Source organism: Aricia agestis, chromosome Z (assembly GCF_905147365.1).
Source record: "Aricia agestis chromosome Z, ilAriAges1.1, whole genome shotgun sequence".
Lineage (NCBI taxonomy): Eukaryota > Metazoa > Arthropoda > Insecta > Lepidoptera > Lycaenidae > Aricia > Aricia agestis.
Genome location: NC_056428.1, coordinates 7,120,612 through 7,142,072, shown reverse-complemented (window position 1 = coordinate 7,142,072; position 21,461 = coordinate 7,120,612). Strand labels below are relative to the sequence as shown.

Genomic DNA, 21,461 nt, shown 5'->3' with positions numbered 1-21,461 from the left:
GTATTTACAAGAATCTTTCTAAGAGTTTAAATTGTCAACGTGCCGATAAGTGTCGACTGGACATGTCAAACAGATGAAAAAAAGAGTTCTGCTGTCGTGTATCACACGTCTCTCTCTCAGTAACACTGTGTGGTAAACCACACAGTGTTACCGATAGTGACATCTCGCTTGCTCAGGCCTTTGTTTCTCTATTCCGCTAGGTATAATAGCTTTGTATTAAGTATGTATTATCGACTTTGTTTAATTATGTAGTGATGAAACTCTAGCTACCTATAGGTTATTTTGCTCTACCAATGTCGGTAGAAAATTAAATATAATTATATCCTATGCCATAATGTAGCATTTTATTTCAATTTTTGCCGGTCATGGTCGCTTGCGGATAAGATCGGAAAGTAACCTCAAGATAAAGCAGCTAAGGCCTACCAAATAATTAATTTTATTTTTAATTGTTTTAAAATAGACATAAATCAATATTAAACATTAAAATTAATATAACAATATATCGGGAATTTTAATTTGGCAATCCAGAATAATTAGTTTAGTAGTGAATAATTTAGACAGGGTTGAGAACAAAAAAATTACACTGATAAATTAAGATTAATATAATCAAACATTTGTATTAAAGTACCTGGCTCCTGCGTAAGAAAAAGTAAAATAAGTAACTTTTTGTACAATTTTTAGGTGTCTCCCACCGGTAACGCTCTGAGCTCTCACTCGGATCGCTTTCCGCTAGCTACCGCTTAGAGAATTATAACACCCCTCTTTTTTGTCGGGGGTTAAAAATACATACCGTAACGCAAAGAGAATATTTTTATTTAGCAAAACAAATTTTATTTGATAACAGAGCCACGCCTAAACGATGGCTTAAAAGTCATGTCTATGCAGACAATATGCTTGGATTTTAACTTGTACAATTAAGTGTGTAATGTGAGAGTGAGTTATGTCTGACCATTGTGGGATCAGGGCCCGTACCACGAAATGGTTTTGAGACTCAAACAGTCGTACGAGAATGTGGCGTCCTACTCTAACAAACGTGAAATGACGTTGTTAGAGCAGGACAGCAGGCAGGCAGGATTCTCGTCTGATTTTTTGAGTTTCAAAACGGTTTCGTAGTAGGCCTGCTGGATCTAAATAGACAACGCTAACGACTCCACCGACGCTGCGAAATGCGAAACAACTGCGAAACTGTAATAGAGCGAGATGCAATATTATGTAAATCGGTTCGCCGCTGTTTCGCAGTTTGCAGTGTCGCGTCGGTCGAAGTTGCTTTTTATAGCAAAGTTTGTGCACTATTTTGGTTTTTTATTTGATTATTGATTATTTTGGTTGATTATTTGAGTTTTTTATTTGAAGTTTTATATTGGAATTTGTGGTGTTATGTCATATGACGTGTAGGCTTAGTTGGCTTTATGCTATTTGAGGTCTTACTATAACATCTTAACGGCCGTTCCCAATATTTGATCTATCTCTGGTTTTGCCCTACTAGAGATAGGAATAGCTCAGATTAGACATTAGAGACATATATTTTATGTCAATTGTGAGCTATTTCTATCTCTAGTAGGGCAAAATCAGAGATAGATCAAATATTGGGAACGGCCGTAATACGATTTTAAATACTGGCCACAAACTATAATTTTCTAGAAGTATATTCATTGGCGTATCCAGGCCCCCCCCCCCCCCCATAATATAAAATAAACGTCAATAATTTTCATGGCAAGTGCCCCCCCCCTCCCTAGCTAAAAATCCTGGGTACGCCCATGGGCCATGACTATATTCTTGTCTTAGTCTCATTTACTACCTTTTCTATTTTTAATAATTCAAATTTTATGTGATTAAAAAATGTACTCATGTAAACTTTATCAGTAGTCTCATTTGTGTACAGCCAAACAACTAAAGCCATAACTAGAATACACGACTATGTGTGGTGTTTTCCAAAGTACCATTCTTTCTGACCCTTTACCCAAAACCTTGTTAAGTACAAATTGTCTTATGTATGAAATGAAACTGGGTGTTACATGATATTGTATTCTAGTCCATAATTTTTAATTGTTCAATAAAACTAAATAATTAAATATGAGTTTTAATTTGTGCTAAAATTAATAATAACTTACTTTTATCGAATACTGCTTAACTCGTTAATATAAATTGATATTTCTATTTGTTTTGTTCTTAGTTTTAGCTGCTTGTACCATTTTAAATAGGAACTATCGCAGGTGCTACTAGAATAACTATCACTTTCAGAGTCATTTTCAATTATTTTTTCTTTTCCATTTTCATAATGCTTAACTTTATAATTGATTTTGTCTTGTCTATTTTCAGTTCTGTGTTTATATTTGTTTTTGTTTTGGTAATTATTTTCCAACTTAATCTTATTACAAACAGATTCTGAACTTTCATCTGAAGTTTCATTTACAGAAAATGATTTTTTTGCTTTTCCTATTTTGTTATGTGCTTTCATTTGTAAATTTCCATGTTCCGATTCATTTTCTTCCCGCGCTTTGTTGTATTTCCGACAACAGCTGTTACTTGTATCAAACCTTTTTTTCATAAAGGTATGTTTAGCTTTATCATTATTATTAATTTCTATTTCTTTTATATCATTACAAATTCTTTTGTTCTTTGAACTTGAAAATTCTGTTGGCAGGCCAAGTTTTATAAAATCTTCATTATTATAAACAACTTCGCTGTAAAAATTATCGTTGCTTTTGTTTTGCAATGTTTTATTTAGTTCTGGAACTAATTCTAAAGTACCTTTGTTAGATATACCTGCTTGATCTTCTAGGTTGAATGTTGTTGAATCTGGTTGCAATAATGCCTCATTAAAGGAAAGTGTTGGTAACTCAATGCAAGTATATGCAGATTCAACCTTTGCATCTGTGGGATTATATTCTTCATAGGAAAGCAATAAATCTGCAAAAGACTCTATTTCTTTTTGTGTCTGAGAGTCATTAAAAAGCAGGCTATGATACTCTTCCATTTTACCTGCATTGGGTGGATTATGTTCATTGCTTTCAGCTGATTTATTTACATTATTAGTTTCACTACACGGATTCTGACATTGGGTTTTTTCTTCAGTTTTATGATTATTATCACCTTGAACAATATTATTACCAGCCCAAAATTCACTTAAAATAACAGAAGAATTTAGAGATTCAAACAAAGCAATAAACTTTTTTTGTTCATTGCCTTCACTAGCAATAGTAATTGCAGTACCGTATGACCCAAATCTTCCAGCCCTGCCTATTCTATGTAAATATGTTTGCCATTCAAAGGGTGGCTCAAAATTAATCACAAGATCTATATTTGAGGCGTCAATTCCTCTGGATGCCAAGTCAGTAGATATCAAAATTCTACATTTGTATTCTTGAAGAGTTTTGAGTGCTCCCAGCCTATCGTTCTGATCTTGTTGCCCATGTAACATTTCAACTGGCCAACCAGCTTTCTTCAGCATTCTATTCAACTCAGTGACTCTGGCTTGGTAATTACAAAATATTAGACATTGTTTGAATGGCAAATTTGATAAAATGTTGATGAGTTCCTCAAATCTGAATTTAGTTTGTCTCACAATGTTACTGTTGTATTTGACATAAGTAACTTTCTGGCTGACACCCAAGAGAACAGAATTGTTTTCTGGGCATATGTGTTGAGCTCCGTGGACAAACTGGTTTAAAAATTCTTTGCAACTATCTGGATATGTAGCACTGGACATAATCACTTGCTTCTGTTGGGGCAAATTGGAGCTAATATATTTAATATCAGTTAGAAAACTTTTTTCCATTAATTTATCAGCTTCATCCAGCACAAACAATCTCACAGCTGACATATCTATATGTTTATCCTGTATTAAATGTTTTAGTCTTCCCGGACTTCCAACCAGTATGTGGACTTTGTTTTTACTAAATTTTTCAATGTCATCTTGGACTGGCAAACCTCCCATCACTACTTCCACACAAAGACCTGAAAATTATATTTAGTAAAATAAATTGTAATTAAATTATTATATTTAGTAATTTATTTTTAGTAAAAAAGAAATTTAATACTGTACTATTATCATAAAGATTATATAAATAGGTAGCAACAATGTAAAGTTTGTTATGTTTAAATTACCTGTGTAAGTTGACCCAATTTGTTTTATTACATCACATATTTGTGCTGCTATTTCTCTTGTTGGGCTTAATATTAGAACTTGTAAGCCTAAATTTAGGTCAATTTTTTCCAATGCAATCACAGTAAATACAGCAGTTTTACCAGTTCCAGATTTAGCTTCTAATAACAAATCTGAAAGAATGCTTATAAATTATACTTAAAGGAACATGTGTGTGCATATAGTGAATCATTTTACATATTTTCATAATAAATCTATATTCACAGTAAGACTATTTTTTAAAACAATTTTACTATACTAAGTACAGCCCCAGATTTATAAAGTGGCCAACTCTCATAAAAAAATATAAATTTGGCACTGAGTAAGTATTCAAATATTATAATACATACCAAAACCACATTTTCCCATGGGAATTCCATGTAATTGCACAGGAGATGGTTTATAGAAACCTGAATTTTTTAACCCTTCTAGTGTTTTTGTTGACAGGAGCATGGTATCAAATGAAACATCTTGCAGAATCTGAATATCTTTAGTCCTTATCTTATCACTGACTGTGTGAGCTAGTACCATGATGCAAATTTATAACTGCAATGAACTTGTGATACAAAAACTTGGTTATATTATGTATTTCAAATTCCACCTGCAACAAGAGTTTTTTTTTATGTAGATATCATTATTTTTATTGAAATTTTGTATGGTCTATTACTATTTTCAATAAATTACATTCTATTTGTTATTTATTTTTATTGGAATCCTAATATTCCTACAGTTAGAGAAACCGGCTAATTAAAGTAGGTACTCTTTTTTTTTTTTAATTTATTGGGAGCTGGAAACGAGTCCTTTGCTCAGTAGGTACATACGTAGTATCTCTTCTTAGTCTGTGGTAGGTTCTCTGTGCCGCAGGGTGACCATATTCAAATTACAGATCCAGCCATACTTTGGTCAAAAAACTGCCAAAACCTGCCAAAGCCTGTAGTAAAAAATGCCCAAATACTGCCAACTTTTTTACTGTTGTTTTAAAGTATGAATAAACCTGCCTTATCGTATTATAGACTATAGGAGAGAGCCTTGTATCGGTGTATATGAGTAAAAAGCGTATCAAGTTATAGGTAGTCTGTCAAAAAAGTGAAGAAATTAAAAATTGGCAGCACTACGAGTGTCATCCTTTAAACTCAAACTCAAAAATTTTTATTCAGAATATTTTTTTTTCAAATATTCTCTGAACGTCGGGGCTACACAGATGCCTACCACCGGTTCGGGAACTAACCCGGCGAGAAGAACCGGCGTAAGAAACTCGCACGGGGCCATCTTTTTCTAAAAAGATGGAAAATTACAAAAAATATATTATAAAATAACAGTGTCATTATGACTAAATAAAATACAACGAGTGTACAATTATTATATATATTATAATGAAACAGCTCTGCAGGGGGCGACCTTATTCCCATGGTGTACTATCATTCATGAAATCAGTAACTTTATAGTACGCTTTGGTACACAAACGTTCTTTAACAACTTTTTAAATCTATTAATTGAGAGATTTTGAACGATTTCTGGGATCTTATTATAAAGGCGTATACATTGACCTTTAAAAGAATTTTTGACTTTAGTAAGTCTAGTCACCGGAATTTCAAGCTTATGTTTATTACGAGTATTTCTCCCATGGGTATCACATTTTTTCGTGAATTGATATATATTCTTTTTAACATATAATACATTTGATAGGACATATTGAGAAGCAACAGTTAAGATTCCAGTTTCCTTAAATTTTTCTCTAAGTGAAGTATTACGGGCCAACTTGTAGATTACCCGCACAGCTCGCTTCTGCAGCACAAAAATTGTATTTATATCTGCAGCATTGCCCCACAGCAAAATGCCGTAGGACATAATACTATGAAAGTAACTAAAATACACTAGACGTGCTGTTGTTTCATCTGAAAATTGTCTAATCTTACTTACTGCATATGCTGCTGAACTGAGCCTGTTGGCCAACCCAGCAATATGAGGGCCCCACTGAAGCTTGGAATCTAGTGTAATACCTAAAAATACAGCTGTATCCACTAGCTCAATAACATCACCATTTAAAAGCACATTGGTTTCCGTTTGCCTTACATTGGGCAATTTGAATTTAATACATTTTGTTTTTTTATTATTAAGTAAAAGATTATTAACACTAAATCAATGTACAATCTTTGAGAGAGCATTATTTACTTCGTCATAACACGCATTAAGCCGTTTGATATTGAATGTAAGAGATATGTATCTTCAGCAAATAATACTATCCCATGTTTATCTTTAATTTAGAATGGCAGGTCATTTATATAAATAAGAAACAGGAAGGGTCCTAATATAGACCCCTGTGGGACCCCCATTTCAATTTTTGCACCAGCTGATTTTTTACCATTTATCTCAACCCTCTGAGTTCTATTTGACAAGTACGATTTTAGGAGGGCGAGTGCTGTGCCTTTTATGCCATAGTGACAGAGTTTCCTGACCAATTTTTTGTGTTGCACGCAATCAAAGGCCTTTGAGAGATCGCAAAAAACTCCTAGAGCATCCTGCGACGTCTCCCAGGCATTAAAAATACTACTGATCAATTCAACGCCTGCGTCTGTAGTAGACCGTCCCTTTGTAAATCCAAATTGTTTATTATGTAAAATATTATTTATATTAAAGTGCGTTAGTAATTGATTCAGTATTATCTTTTCATAAATTTTACTCAATGTCGGTAAAATAGATATAGGTCGGAAATTAGACGGGTCCAACTAACTACCAGATTTAAAAGCCTTGTCGAACTGTACAGGGAAATACCTCGTAAAGTATCCAGGGTTGCCATTGTCGGAAATTTGAGATGCAATAATAAAATTAATTTTTCATACCCGAATCCTGCCAAAACCTGCCAAGTTTTTAAAACGTCAACCGATCATGCCATAGGCTAAAATAAGACGCCAATCCTACCAAAATGGCAGGAACCTGCCACATAATATGGTCACCCTGCTGTGCCGGCTCCAGCTCAGCCCAAAGAGAATGTCATAGATTACTCTAGTATATATTAGGTGAATGTCATATACGGTACTACGGCTCAGCCATTGACTGTTGACATTTGACACAGGACACTTTGACAGACAATTGGCCATTGACTTTTATAGAGTGGACTCGGCATAATGGTCTCTACCATAAACCTATATACCGTATATTATGTCTATGGTCTCTACATGGTCTCTACCAAATCAAAATACTGTGGCCGGTCCGCCATTTTATGTTCCGGTTCTCGGAGGTACATAAACTGTCAAAGTGTCGTAGTCCGTCAAAAAAGTGAAGAAATAAAAAAAAAATGTCCTTGGATCGGTATGTTTATATTTTTACTTAAATTTTTGTTATTTTACCGATAGCTTGACTTCGTATGTGCTAATTTAGTTAATAATTAGACAATAAATAAGATTTGTGATAGAATAGAATATAACATGGCTTGATTTAAATACTTAAAACAAAATAAATTAAATATTTAAGGGTTTAAAATAAACGTGATTTTTTTGCTATTTTTTGCTTGATATCAATAATGGCAAAAGGTAGGTACTTGAAATGTTTACAAAATACTCAGTTGTATACATACTTAAATAATAATAATAATTGATGGTAAAATTAAAATAAACTGTAAACCCTTCGTGCGCGAGTACAACTCGTATTTGTCCGATTTTTTTGGTAATTTTTGCCCGATATCAATAATGGCAACTTAAATAATCTATATATATATAAAACTCAAAGGTGACTGACTGATTGACATAGTGATCTATCAACGCACAGCCCAAACCACTCGACGGATCGGGCTGAAATTTGGCATGCAGATAGATGTTATAACGTAGGCATCCGCTAAGAAAGGATTTTGATAAATTCCAACCCCAAGGGGTTCAAATAGGGGATGAAAGTTTGTATATAATAATACTTCTTAACGCGAGCGAAGCCGCGGGCAAAAGCTCGTAATTAATAAACTTGAAATAAATTAAATAGTTTTATTAAAATTAAGGAGGCTCCTATATAAAAAAAATCCATATTTGCCTATATACATAGAGACAAAATAGGCAAAAATGATTTTTTATATAATATAATTATATAAAAAATTTTATAAATTTTATAAATATAATCTATACTAATATTATAAATGCGAGAGTATGTCTGTCTGTCTGTCTCACTTTCACGCCAAAACTACTGAACCGATTGCAATGAAATTTTGTACACAGTTATTCTAGAGTCTGAGAAAGGACATAGGCTACATTTTGATGTGGGAAAATATCTTATTTCCATGAAAATATCGATGAAAATTAATTCGCATTGCGCGTGGCCAGCGCTCATCCCGGGGGTCCTGGGTTCGAGTCCCGCAGGCGGAACAAAAAGTTTTCAATGTTCCTGGGTCTTGGATGTGTATTAAAATAAGATTTCAAAAATCTTAAACATATTTTATGTATAATATTATAAAAAATCCAGAAATATATCGATGCAATGAACATTTTAGTTCTAATACGATTAAACAGATGGCGTTTTTTTTTTCTTCATTGTAACATAGAACTAATCATACTTATTAGTTATTATGTTTTTGTTTATAGTTTTTAATACGTTAGAATATTATGTTTAATAATATTATCACTTGGTATAATAATAATCAATCTATCTTATCTTATAGAACTCCTAAATATTATAAAAAATCCAGAAATATATTAGTGATTTCTTAGATTGATTTGAAAGGGATGACACTACGATGTTGCCACTTTTTAATTTCTTCACTTTTTTGACAGACTAGATATGTATTTCTGTTGCCGCTATAACAACAAATACTATTTAAAACAAAATAAATTAAATATTTAAGGGGAGGTCCCATACAACAAACTTGATTTTTCAAACATTTTTGCTCGGTATCAATGACAACAGGTAGGCCACACTTGAAATTTTCACAAAAGCCTTAATTATATTACTTTAATAATTAATAATAATATTTAAATGAAATAAAAATTTATGGGGGGTCCCATACAAAAAACACAATTTTTGGCCTATTTTTGCTATTAGTACGGAACCCTTCGTGCGCGAGTCCGACTCGCACTTGGCCGATTATTCTATTTTTGCCCTGGAGTTTGGACTATGGAGTGTAGAATATGGAGGAGAACTATCTCTGTATGTAAAAAGTGTCCGCTGAAATGCGTTAAATTAGGGTGGCTCTACAGTAGCAACAGGGTAAATTTTAAATCATTTAGCAGCTTTTATTTCAGCCATTTTAGGTCATATTTTAATATACTTCAATTTATATTTTGTCACCAACGGCTGCCTTCATGAATGAAGGCAGCCGTTACCGTCTATACCCTTTTCTGCAGCTAGCGCCACTCTTGGAGGAGTTTCCAACTGTTGTTTACTGCGTACTGGACACTTTTTCAAATATCCCCCATTTAAGATAGTTCTCCTCCATCAGATGGAGGGTTGATTCTACCCTCCATAAGTTCGACAAGGCTATAATTGAACGTGGCGTGGGTGACATTGACGGGCCGGTCAATTTCGCCGCGAACGATAGAACAAAGGGAATCCTATATTACCAACGCACACGGCGGGCAAAAAGACCACGCCGCCGCTGGTGCCCGGCGGGCACTGACGGCGCATGTCCGCGGCTGCCCGCCTTGGATCACACATACCAGTTCACATGCAGTAACACAGACTAGACGGCGTGTGCAGGGCCCCCGTAAGAGCTCCTGGCGCCCGTATGCAAAAATGGATTTTGGCGCCCCTTTAGGCAAATTTTTTTGGGTCCTTGGTTTTGGCGCCCCTAAAGATGACGATTTGGCGCCCCTAGAGGATGGCGCCCGTGTGCATTGCACATATGGTAGCAGGGCGCTGGGCGTGTGCTTTCTGTACGCGGCGCGGCAGCCGCAGACATCGACGGGCGTACGCGGCGCTCCGTCGTCTGCAAAGTGCCTTACCGCCGTACCATTGCCGTACTTTGACTAGACATAATATAATAAAGTACTCTGTGGACTAGACTTTTGGACCTGACGTCGTCAAGCTGACGATACAGAAAAACGATGCTGAAATTTGTATACCTACTATCTGAATATTGTTTTCCCGCCATAATATTATACTCGACACTGGCCATGGTTATATAGCCGAAGTGCCATATTAAGAAAAAAAATTGTCAATGTCAGCAAAATAAAATTTCTGATTTGCTCTGTGAGCAAATTGTATAAAAAGTTTGGCTTCAGATTTAGGAAATTAAGCTTCATGATTTCCTTTAAATTTCCGCTTTGATCTCGGCAAATTTAATTTCTATTCGTTTTAGACTAAAGTTACTACTTTTAAAGATATTTTTAAAAGTAATAACCACCGGTGAATTGTGATCATGGCGAATCCGTCATCAGGCGTTGGTGAGAATTTAATTTTACTTTTATCTTAACAATCTTAATTTTAGCTATAATTATCGGAATATTCACGTTTGTGGCATAATGAAATTAACATTTTTATATAATGCCTACAATATATTATGCTAATTGGAGGTTATTATTTTCAGTGGTACCGAGAAATTTTCGTCTTCTAGAAGAACTTGAGCAAGGTCAAAAAGGTGTGGGCGATGGCACAATATCATGGGGCCTCGAAAGTGACGATGATATGACCCTAACTCATTGGACAGGCATGATCATAGGACCACCAAGAGTAAGATTAGTTTTTGTTATTTTGTGTACTTCTCTTTGTTCTAAACAAAATTTTTTTTTTGAACTACATGTTAGAGAAAAAGTCTTGTTAGATTATATTCTTTGCCAAAATATGGGTAGAGAGCCATTGTTTTCAGATGTAATTGACATATCAACTTAAATTAGATTATGTTAAAATTATATATAAGATAAATATGTTTACTTTTTCAGACGCCATATGAAAATAGGATGTATTCTCTTAAAATTGAATGCGGTACTAGGTATCCTGATGAACCTCCTACGGCTAGATTTATTTCTAGAATTAACATGAACTGCGTCAACAGTCAGACTGGTCTTGTAAGTATACAGTACAAAAGTCTACACACTGTACTATTTTTTGTAATAATAGGGTACCCAGGATTTTAGCTAGGGGGGCAGCATACCTGTTTCGGTCTGGTATATGTAAACAAAAAATCATGAAAATTGACTTATATTAATCTGACTGAAAATATATTTTGTTTCCAACCATCCATTCCATTTTGAGCAGAGTAGGTAACACGTTTTTAATTCCCACTGGCCAGGAAAATGATGTTTATCTTATCTTCAAGGGGGGGCTGCCCCTACCTCGGTACGCCCATGATGATTATTGCTTTTTTTTGGTGATATAGCTGTGCAATGATAAAAGGCATGTAACAAGTATAGAAGAAGTGTAGAAGTAGTCTGCAAAAAGTAGATCTCCCCCTTTGGGCCTGATTATTGGATTCCAAAATTATTTAGAAAGCTTCACAATTGAAATCACACTTACCTTATAATTATACTTGATTACCTCACAATGTATAATTGACATCTGCGTAGTTAAAATAGACAGAATTTTATTCTATATATTTTTATATTACAGGTTGACAATAGACAAGTTCCAATTCTTGCAAGATGGCAACGTGATTATACTATCAAGACAGTGCTTCAAGAATTAAGACGTCTTATGACTCTTAAAGAAAACATGAAGTTATCTCAACCACCAGAGGGGAGCACCTTTTAGTTTCTCTCAGAGTATATATATCCCAATCTACTATATTATCATGCTGTATACCTACAGTTGTTTGTCTAAATAAGGATGTTGGCTTACTCACTGGCTTATCATTTCTTTCTGTTTACATCATATTTGCATTGTGTAGCCAGTGAAACTTTTTTTATGAAATGCATTTATTTACTTCTTAATATTACATACTCACTTTGATTATATTTTAGCTGTTTTAGTGGATTGGGTTATTATTATATTGAAATCACTTGTGGGTGTTTATAACCAATTTGCAAATAAACATACTATATTTATAATACTTCCTAAATTATTCTAGACCTCCTAACCATACTTGCTTTTAAGCTTAGTATCATTTTCATGATGGTTTGTACACTCGAATGGTAAAATATTTAAATGCAAATTTTCTTCAAATATCTACTTTACTGGATAATTTCGAACTTAGTTAATAAGCATAAAGAAATAGTATTGCCCTTAATAAACATTGTTTATCAAGTGTAAAGTCTTTTTCTTTTCAAGTTAAGGTATGGCTTTGCAGTTTCGACTTTATTACGAATTATTAACATTAATTAAATGTTTGTTGGCTAAAATAATAATTATATTGGCTTAAGCTTTTCAAGATCTAAGGAGTGTATTGCAGTAGCTCCCATTTTATATCCTCTCATGTTATTTCAATGTTTATAAACCAAATGCTAACATGAAGGCAAATGTTTTATAGCTTAAATGTTTTTACCAATGTATAATTAGCAAAGGTAAATAAAATCAAATGATTCAATCTGTAGTTTTCTTACTCCGCAATTAAAGAATGTTTGTGTATTTTTGAACAAGAAAGATTGCTTGAATTTGAATGACGAGATTTGGTAGTAATGCATAAATTATAGAAAAAAATTGATGGGTTCATCAATATTGTATTATATTTCTCAATAAAAAACGATTTTATTTGCCGAGCCGTTACGTTATTATACATAATAGGCAACTTGATCAATATTTGTAATCTTTTTTGTGTCCGTTTCGAACTGAGACTCGGGAGTCATAATATAGTTGCAGCATTAATTAACCATTCAAGGCTTATTGTAGGTTTTTGGGCTTTTTACGGTTCCGTACCCAAAGGGTAAAAACAGGACCCTATTACTGAGACTTCGATGTCTGTCCGTCTGTCTCCAGGCTGTAACGCAAGAATCACTATAACTAGACTTCTGAAATTTTTACAGATTGTGTATTTCTGTTGCCGCTATAACAACAAATACTAAAAACAAAATAAATATTTAAGGGGGGCTCCCATACAACAAACCAACAAACGTGATTTTTTTTGTCTATTTTGCTAGTCATCAATAATGGTAGCAGCTAGACACACTAAATATTCACAATATACACAATAAATATTCACAATATTTTTAATTATATTTGTACTTTAAAATTAAAATAAATATTTATCTCTCTCTCTCTCATACAAAAATACAATTTTTTGCCAACTTTCGCTCAATAACGGTACGGAACCATTAGTGCGCGAGTCCGACTCGCGCTTGGCCGATTTTTCATTAGTATTGAAGTCAACTTCTACTGATGAAGATTATAAAATCTAAAAGCTCATATTATATTAGGTACATTTATTCTTGAAATTCTAACAAGGTTGGAAAACAAAGGACAAAGTAATCTTTAATTAATTCTATTACACAGTTACAATCTATACTTACACAAAATAAAATATCATATAAAAGTAAACATTTAATATTTATTATTTACAAAATTGATAATATAAAATAGATATTTATTTAAAAAAACTACTTAACGGATTTTATCTTGGTTTATTTTCATTAATAAAACTTTCAGCAGCGGCGTCATGAAAATTAGTTTGGGGAACCCTGATCTAGAGAATCTAGAGAATATTAAACCAAATCGAGTTTCAATGTACTTACCTACTTTTCTATAAGAACAAGGATTAAAAATTTAGAAATGGATTATTAACTGATAATACTTTAGGGTGTGTACGTGTCCCTTGTATAGAGCAAATTTTTTTGTGATTTTAATGGGCTCGAGCGACATGAAGTTTTCCATAAAAAAAGTGAAAAAAAAGTTACTCCTTCAGCGCTGCTACTTGCACAGCGAATTTTATATAGGGGACCCATAAGGCCTAAGGTATTATAACTTAGTTTTGTTACACTCTGTATATCAAAATTATATATCTACATAATTCACTTTTCAACCCGAAGATTTTTATCCCGTCCTCGGGAGAAAAAACCATGATAAAATCCGCTTAAGCATTTTATTTGCAATCAATAATAATTAAATTTCGTAAACATAAGAAATCAAAATATTTTTCTTTTTAATACTTATAATTTTTATACAGCAGGGCTCAGTAAGGTTTTGTCACGTTTTGTGTTTGATGTTACATAATAGGTATTATGTCAGTCTGAAAAGTGAAAGGAGTGAGTAATTATAAAGTAGTAAACTATAAACGGACGAAGTAATGGACTTGCATACTTGCAACTATGTATTTTAATAGTTACAAATTACAATTAAATAATTTTATACCTATTAAATAATTTTACAGAGAAGAGAGGTAAAGGACCGTAATAAAGTAACCTGAATAGTACCTACAAACGCAAATGGTCCAAACAACAAGAGATATTCATGAAATACACGTTTTGACAGTAATTAAAGTTTTGTGACTCCCTTCGTGGTTTGGACCATAGTTGTCTATTCAGTCCAGCGCGTAGATTGGCGAATCATAATATAAAAATTAGTTTTTATTATTCGTAGATTAAAATGAAAAAATTTAAAGTGCTAGATATATAATAATACCTACCTATATTCCGTGTAGATAACTAATGTCAAATTCACTTCGAAACATTAACGAGATGGTCCTTCTTGTGACTACTGATAATATGTTTAATTAGTTATGAAGAAGTAAAATATACATTTCATAATATATGAATCGGTCACACCAGCTATACCCAACCCGCGGCCCACGGGCGCGTAGACTGGCCCGCCGCGCCGCGCCGTATGAAAAAAAGGTTGGGGAGCACGGGGTTACACCATGACAAGACGCGACAATTTCAACTTTTGTGGTGCAACAAAAGTTGCGTCGCACGGCGCAGCTTAATATTCGATTCCTACCTACGATTCCTACGATAAAAAGTGTATCTTCCCGCATCGTAAATAAAGTTTACCTAATTTTGAATATTATGCTCAATTTTCCATCCCGCGTCTCGGTGTGAATTGACCCTTTATTTCAAAATTAAATACATGTTTATTGTTTAACATTCCCAAATATTAAAATCACAGTGTGCCAAAACAAACACGAACAATCGTGCACACGCGAAGTAAGGGATGTAAGGTAGGTATTTGTTAGTTTTTATCTACCAGTTTTAAACATAGGTAGAGGAAAGTTACCCAATATGGGCTACTATTTTGTTTTTGCCTGATAAATAAAAAAAACGATTAAAAATTTTGCTATTTTTTGGTGTCGAAATAATCACGCATTTATTTGTAAAGCCCTCAATAACCATCCTTTGGTCTTATTTTTATCATATTTCATTTTATTTAGCATTAAGCAAAAAATAAAAATGGACGCTAAATATGGACATGGTACTTACCCAAATATGGGCTACAAATAGAAACTTAAAATATCTTGTACAAAAATAGCAGTTAAAGGTGCCAGGAGCGTCTAGTAAAATATAGGTACTTATTGGATATCTTCTTCCCTTTACTTTCATCCCTGAGCTTGGCTTTCATATTTCCTATACGGTACTTCTTGTTTTATTGGTTTTTCTATATTTTATATTAATCTTTTTTATTTTCTTCTTATTATGTCACAGGCAAAGTTATTACCTAGGCTACATCAGCTTTTATGGATTTTTTAGATGTCTTTCTACAAGGGCGTCGCTAAGGGGGGGCAAGAGGGGCAGCTGCCCCCCCCCCCTAGAGATTCTAAAAAAGTTGCCAAATATAATGCAAACAACGACCACTATAAATTAAAATCTGATAATTAAAAAAAATACAATGTTATTATAACTTATTTACAAGTTTTTTATTGCATAGTCAAGAGCTCGCGCTCGTAGCTTTACACATTGGACTCTGTACTGTCACAGAATATATTATATTTATACATATAGTTCTAAGATACTGTTTTCACAATCGCTGTAGATGTAAGGCTCGTAGTACAAGTGAAAACCTTCATGTGCTGTCGACTTTACCTACAATTCATACCTACTTTTCTCATTCGTAGAGAATGAGAAAAGTATGAATTGTAGTAGGTAAAGTCAACTTGCCCCCCCCCCCTGCGCCATCGGCTGGCGACGCCCTTCTTTCTATAGGATCACAGACATAGCCCTTATTCGAAATTTTCTACTAAAATCATCATGATCGTTGGACTTGTATTGTAGGTTTTCGAGAATTTTCGCATAATAAAGCACTAGCCCACATTGGCTCACTTTCCTCTATATAAATAAATATAAGATAGTTATAAAAATAACTCTGAAACCATGGTGACTACAATATAATATAGAGAACATACTCTCTGAAACGTGTTCCAAGACGAGTTAAACCTTGTTAAACGCTCTATAATTTTTTATTTTGTTCTTTATACAGCATGACTGGTGAGACATAATCAATACTTAAGGAGAGTACTCGGTACTCGATTCTCACTATAATTATGTAATAAAATTAGATACATACTTCTATCGTACCCGCAACTCTGCCTTAAGCGATGAGTGGAACACCATGGGGTTTTAGTGGGTAGCAGGAGTCCCACATACCCCGGCCGATATCCCCAATTTGCCGGGGATGCGTAAAACATTTCCCCATGTTAAAAAAAAAGGTAAAAAATTATTTAACTTTAAGTTACATTTACTCAGTGATCAAATGATATTTTTTTTCAACTAATATAATAGCCAAATATCACGTCCTCGAGCATTGAACATGTCTCACCAGTCACCAGTCATGCTGTATATGTCAGAGCGGTTTATCAATGTTATGTTCTCCATGTCACAGAAGTAAGAAGCTTAATAGGGGCCTATTAGGCTACAAAACCTAAGTATAATATTATTGTGTGAATAATTTGCACGGAAATACCAAATATTATAATATAATAAAATTAAATTCGAATATACTAAGTGCATACTGCATAATAAATTAAAATATTATATTGATTAAAAATAATACATTTCTAATGATGCTTCTAATAATTTTGAATATATTGTGTAAAATAAATATTGCTTTTATACACAGTTCTATAGTAAATCTATTAAAATACAAATAATTTCAATGTACCTAGTAACAAATATCTACTACTCTACGTATGTTTTTGGTTAAACCTTGTCGAAGGTGCTCTCAGCTCTTTCGGTTTCATATTTTTATAATTAAAGGTATAAAAAGTATGGATGGATGTGTACAAAATATTAACAACGAAGCACCTACACTTACAATAATATCGGTAGACATATTTTAAAAACAGATTACTAATAAATTACTCACTAAAATTGTGAATGGCGATAATATTCATATGACAGTGATTTACACAGAGCCTACATAAAGAAACGAGTGGCTAGTCTTTGGTTCGAGTGCGGAGTGTTAAAACACAAATCGCAGAAGCGTACCAAATACTCTGGGACATTACACGTGACGCTGATGGGGCTTTTATGTTATACGATGCGCACAACTTTAAGGTCGCTGGACGACAATCATGGGCCGATCTAGCTATTTTGCTGCTCCGGGGCCCGGGCAAAGATAATTTTCGCCGCCCGTTACATACACGAACCCATATTTAAGTCATATGCTAGTTTTGTTGGGAATGTGGGAAAATTTTAAGAAAAATACTTTGGTAAATATTTCCACTATCCAACCTGAAAGGAAGGTAAAATTCCCAAACTTGGGCGATGGATAGTACATAATACGAGAATGCTAGGTTGGGGGATATGAAATAGGGGGATATTAGATTATCATATATATTGGATCCGAGATCATTGAGTCAATGATATTGGATAATGTAATATAGACATATGATTCATTTCTTCCTTGATCATAGATTTTTGACATTTGCTGAGAGATTGGATCCAATACGGTCATAGAAATAGGTGTTGCCAGTTATTTAATATAAAAAAGAGTTTTTAATTTCTTGTTCGTTAATATGTTTCAAATAATGTAATGTAATTACATACTTGGATAATAATGCTGAAATAACAAAAAAACAAGCCATATTAAAAATGACGATGTCTTTTGACAAATCGAATTCTCTGAGATCTAGTAACCCTGACGTCAATACTTGTCAGCGTTAGCGCTCTCCATTGGCTATTGAAACCACATATGACCAAATGATCATATATATTGGATCCTATATATATCTTTAAACGAGCAATTCTTGTATATATATATATATATATATATATATATATATATATATATATATATATATATATATATATAGGGGTTTCGGGGGCGATAAATCGATCTAGCTAGGAATCATTGTCAGAAAATGTATTTTTATTCGTGTTTTATCGATAATCGATAAACTGAAAAATATAACTCTTCCTGACATCTATTGGCGAATAATAATACTATTATGTGAGCAACTAATTGTTTTAACGACCAGCAGATGGCGTTATTAAGTAATACGAAGTCAATGAGTGTTTGCTATACCGAGCAAAGCTCGGTCATCCAGGTACTGATCATATATAAATGATAATGTAATACCCCCCTTAGATCGGACCCTGAAGACATTTTTTTTTTAATATGTGTTCAACTTGGTATTATGGATAGGGCGAAGAGTTCACTTTCCCCGAGCTTGAAAGTGTGCGCGTCCTATAGCATAATATATTATGTATTCATAAAGACTAGAAAGTGACAACTAGTAAAAAATATTAGGACGTCGCATCAGACAAACCTTATTGGCTTTATATTCTGTATTTAAATAAGTAATAGTAACAATTCTTTGCCACCAGCGGCGCTGAATCTATGACGTACAAATTGTCGTAAAATTCATAACGTGTAAATTGTAATGAGTACTCACACAGTTTAATGATATTGCCCTACATTTTCTAGTCTTTATGCATTATGTTTGCCAAATAAACAAATCTATTTACAACAATATTGTTTATGTACATAAACAACACAAACATTTTATTACGCAACATTATATTTGTTCAACAACAATTTAATTCGATATAATATAAATCATAAAACTTAAGTGAACCTAAGGCATATTACAGTGCAAAATAAAAATGTATATAGAAATTATAAAATTTTTGAACTTTTGACAAAAGTAGCACATTAGGTTAGTCAAATGACCAAGAATTTATTGAAGATAAATACATTTTTAGTATTTCTGCGATTATTTTGCACGTATTTGAAACTAACAGCATAATCTTAAAATATGAAGTTTCAATTGAACCTATTTATAGCTTTCAATTTTTATCAAGTACTATTGTATAGTATGACAAATAAGAAAAGCTCTAACACAGAATTGTTTCTCTGCCAGCGTTTCACAAAAATATTCGAATGTATTACAAGAATTACAAAAGAGTAACAAGTACTTTAAAGATCCTCGATACTATTGAATAAATAAATAATATAATATAGTTTTATAATAACATTATGAGTCAAGTGTTGACTGTATGATACTTTTTAATATAAAACTCATAGCCAACTTCAGCACCTGACGCCACCAAAAACCACCATATTTTAAATATTTTGTTCTTAAATAAAGTTACTTTAGTATAAAAGTCAGTTCTTTCGTCCTCATTGTAAATTATTGTGTCATGAAAGAAAACGGTAGTAGATGTACCAAGTTGTGAATAATTGTAGAAACTAGAATCTGTTTTGACGGACAGTGGCAATTTTGAAATCAGAAACTTTAGAACTAGGATGAGCAAAATGCATGTTTTAGTGATAAAACTTTTTTCATAATAACTCAATGCTCGTTTTCATAATCCGAACCTTATCGTTAAGCGGCTCTCAAAGTGAGACCGCACTACGCGACTAGCGACACGACGCGAAACTTCACGTTCCATGGAACTGACGTTTTAGTTTTTACAAACGTGAATCTAACGTTTTGCAAACGTCAGTTCTATGCAACATGAATTATATAATATCATATTATTAGTGTCGCGTCGAGCCGTGTCGCTTTAGTACGGTCTCGCCTTAAGGGGTACTCAATGTGGACGCTTACCTTTATGCGGTACGTCTCAACTGCAAGCGTGATAAACTGTCGACGGCAGCCGTTTTTGAGCATTCATTTACTAGGCTAGTCAGTAAGCCGTACGCTGCCGATTCAGCGTACGTACTGTGAAAAAATTATCCGTTTGATGCGAGACGTCCGTTGCGTACGATACCAACCGGTAGTCGCTTACCTTTAGGTGGTACGTCACAACTTGGGGCCTACCACCACCTCTACTTAGTGACACCGTTTGACAGATAAGCAGTTATTACTTTAACGTCAAGCTAGCGATCTTAAAAAAGTTGATATTTCACAGCGGATTTAACAATGTCTTGCATTTTTTACTGCTTTTTAGTAAAACTAGCTGTTTGACCGAGCTTTGCTCGGTATCCGATGAAAATGACATTTTCTAGAAATGATTCCTAGCTAGATCGTTTTATCGCCCCCGAAACCCCCTATATACTGTAGGCCCCCCGCAAGCGTCATAAATTGTCAACGGCTGCCGTCGACTGCCGCCGACACGTGCCGTTCGTCTGTAGGAAGCCTTAGTTATTTGTTTTAACTATTAGCAAAGCAAAAATTGACACGAGCGATTCCTTAGCAAGGGACGCGCGTCGCCGTTCTATCTTGATTTATTTCTGTGACCGAAACACTTACGGCCTGTTTCACCACTTTTTGATAAAGTGCCGAATAGGCTATTTACAACTTATTTGACAGATTCTCCATACTTCATCTGTCAAGTTAAGTGGTGGATAGTTTTATCAGGAAGTGGTGAAACACCTTAAGGCCACACCACAAGGCCCTTAAACACGTAACGTTATATCCTAGTGTGAGAGCTACAGTTAATCATTTGGTAATTTAAACAGCAAAAAATGACACTGTAATGTTTTTTATGAATTTTGTATGTTTCTGCTGAAATAAATAATTTTTATTTTATTTTATATTATTGCAGTTGGTGAAAATGAACAAATACTACTTATAGTCAATAAGATTTTTTAAAATCTTATCGACTATAATAGTAATATGTCGTACTTATAATTAAAAAAGATAGTTTTTTATCTGCCACTACCCGTCAAACCCAGGCAACCCTGTTGACCTAAATTATTTACACATTAAATACGTTTTATGTAAACGAATTCGAAAGTAATGGCCCCGCATACGTATGAATTTGACTGCGCGGTGGCTACATGTAGAATATATCAAAAAAATTTAGAGTATATAATTTTGGCGGGACTGGGGGCGATCTATCTTCACTGGAAGAGAGGCTTTCGATGCAATAATCTAAACAATAAATAGCTTCATTCCGAACCACAAACTTCTAATATGTATTAATTGATCTATTATCTAGCAACGGTAGTGCGATAAACCTTTTGCTTAAACTTTATGGCTTATATAATATTCATTTTATAATATTAACTCCTGAATCCGATGTAATTTCAAATAACCAATGCCGATCTTTCACTTCCGTTATAGCTAGACGTATTAAAGCAACCATGCAAAGGTTTT

At 33.7% G+C, this 21,461-nt stretch overlaps 2 protein-coding genes across 2 annotated transcripts; one reads left to right on the top strand and one right to left on the bottom strand.

Annotated features, from left to right (window-relative positions):
• Window positions 1-2,113: 2,113 nt before the first annotated feature.
• On the bottom strand, window positions 2,114-4,767 carry LOC121739124 (probable ATP-dependent RNA helicase DDX20). The gene is made up of 3 exons (XM_042131456.1): window positions 4,495-4,767; window positions 4,108-4,278; window positions 2,114-3,957 (listed from the first exon to the last, which is right to left on the bottom strand). Exons 1-3 carry the CDS (start codon window positions 4,673-4,675, stop codon window positions 2,114-2,116), a joined length of 2,196 nt encoding a protein of 731 aa, XP_041987390.1. The 5' UTR covers window positions 4,676-4,767.
• A 5,532-nt stretch (window positions 4,768-10,299) lies between these two features.
• Window positions 10,300-12,578, top strand: LOC121739141 (ubiquitin-conjugating enzyme E2 variant 2). The gene is made up of 4 exons (XM_042131479.1): window positions 10,300-10,503; window positions 10,647-10,789; window positions 10,999-11,124; window positions 11,666-12,578. The coding sequence occupies exons 1-4, from the start codon at window positions 10,479-10,481 to the stop codon at window positions 11,804-11,806; spliced, it is 435 nt and encodes a 144-aa protein (XP_041987413.1). The 5' UTR covers window positions 10,300-10,478; the 3' UTR covers window positions 11,807-12,578.
• Window positions 12,579-21,461: the final 8,883 nt, after the last annotated feature.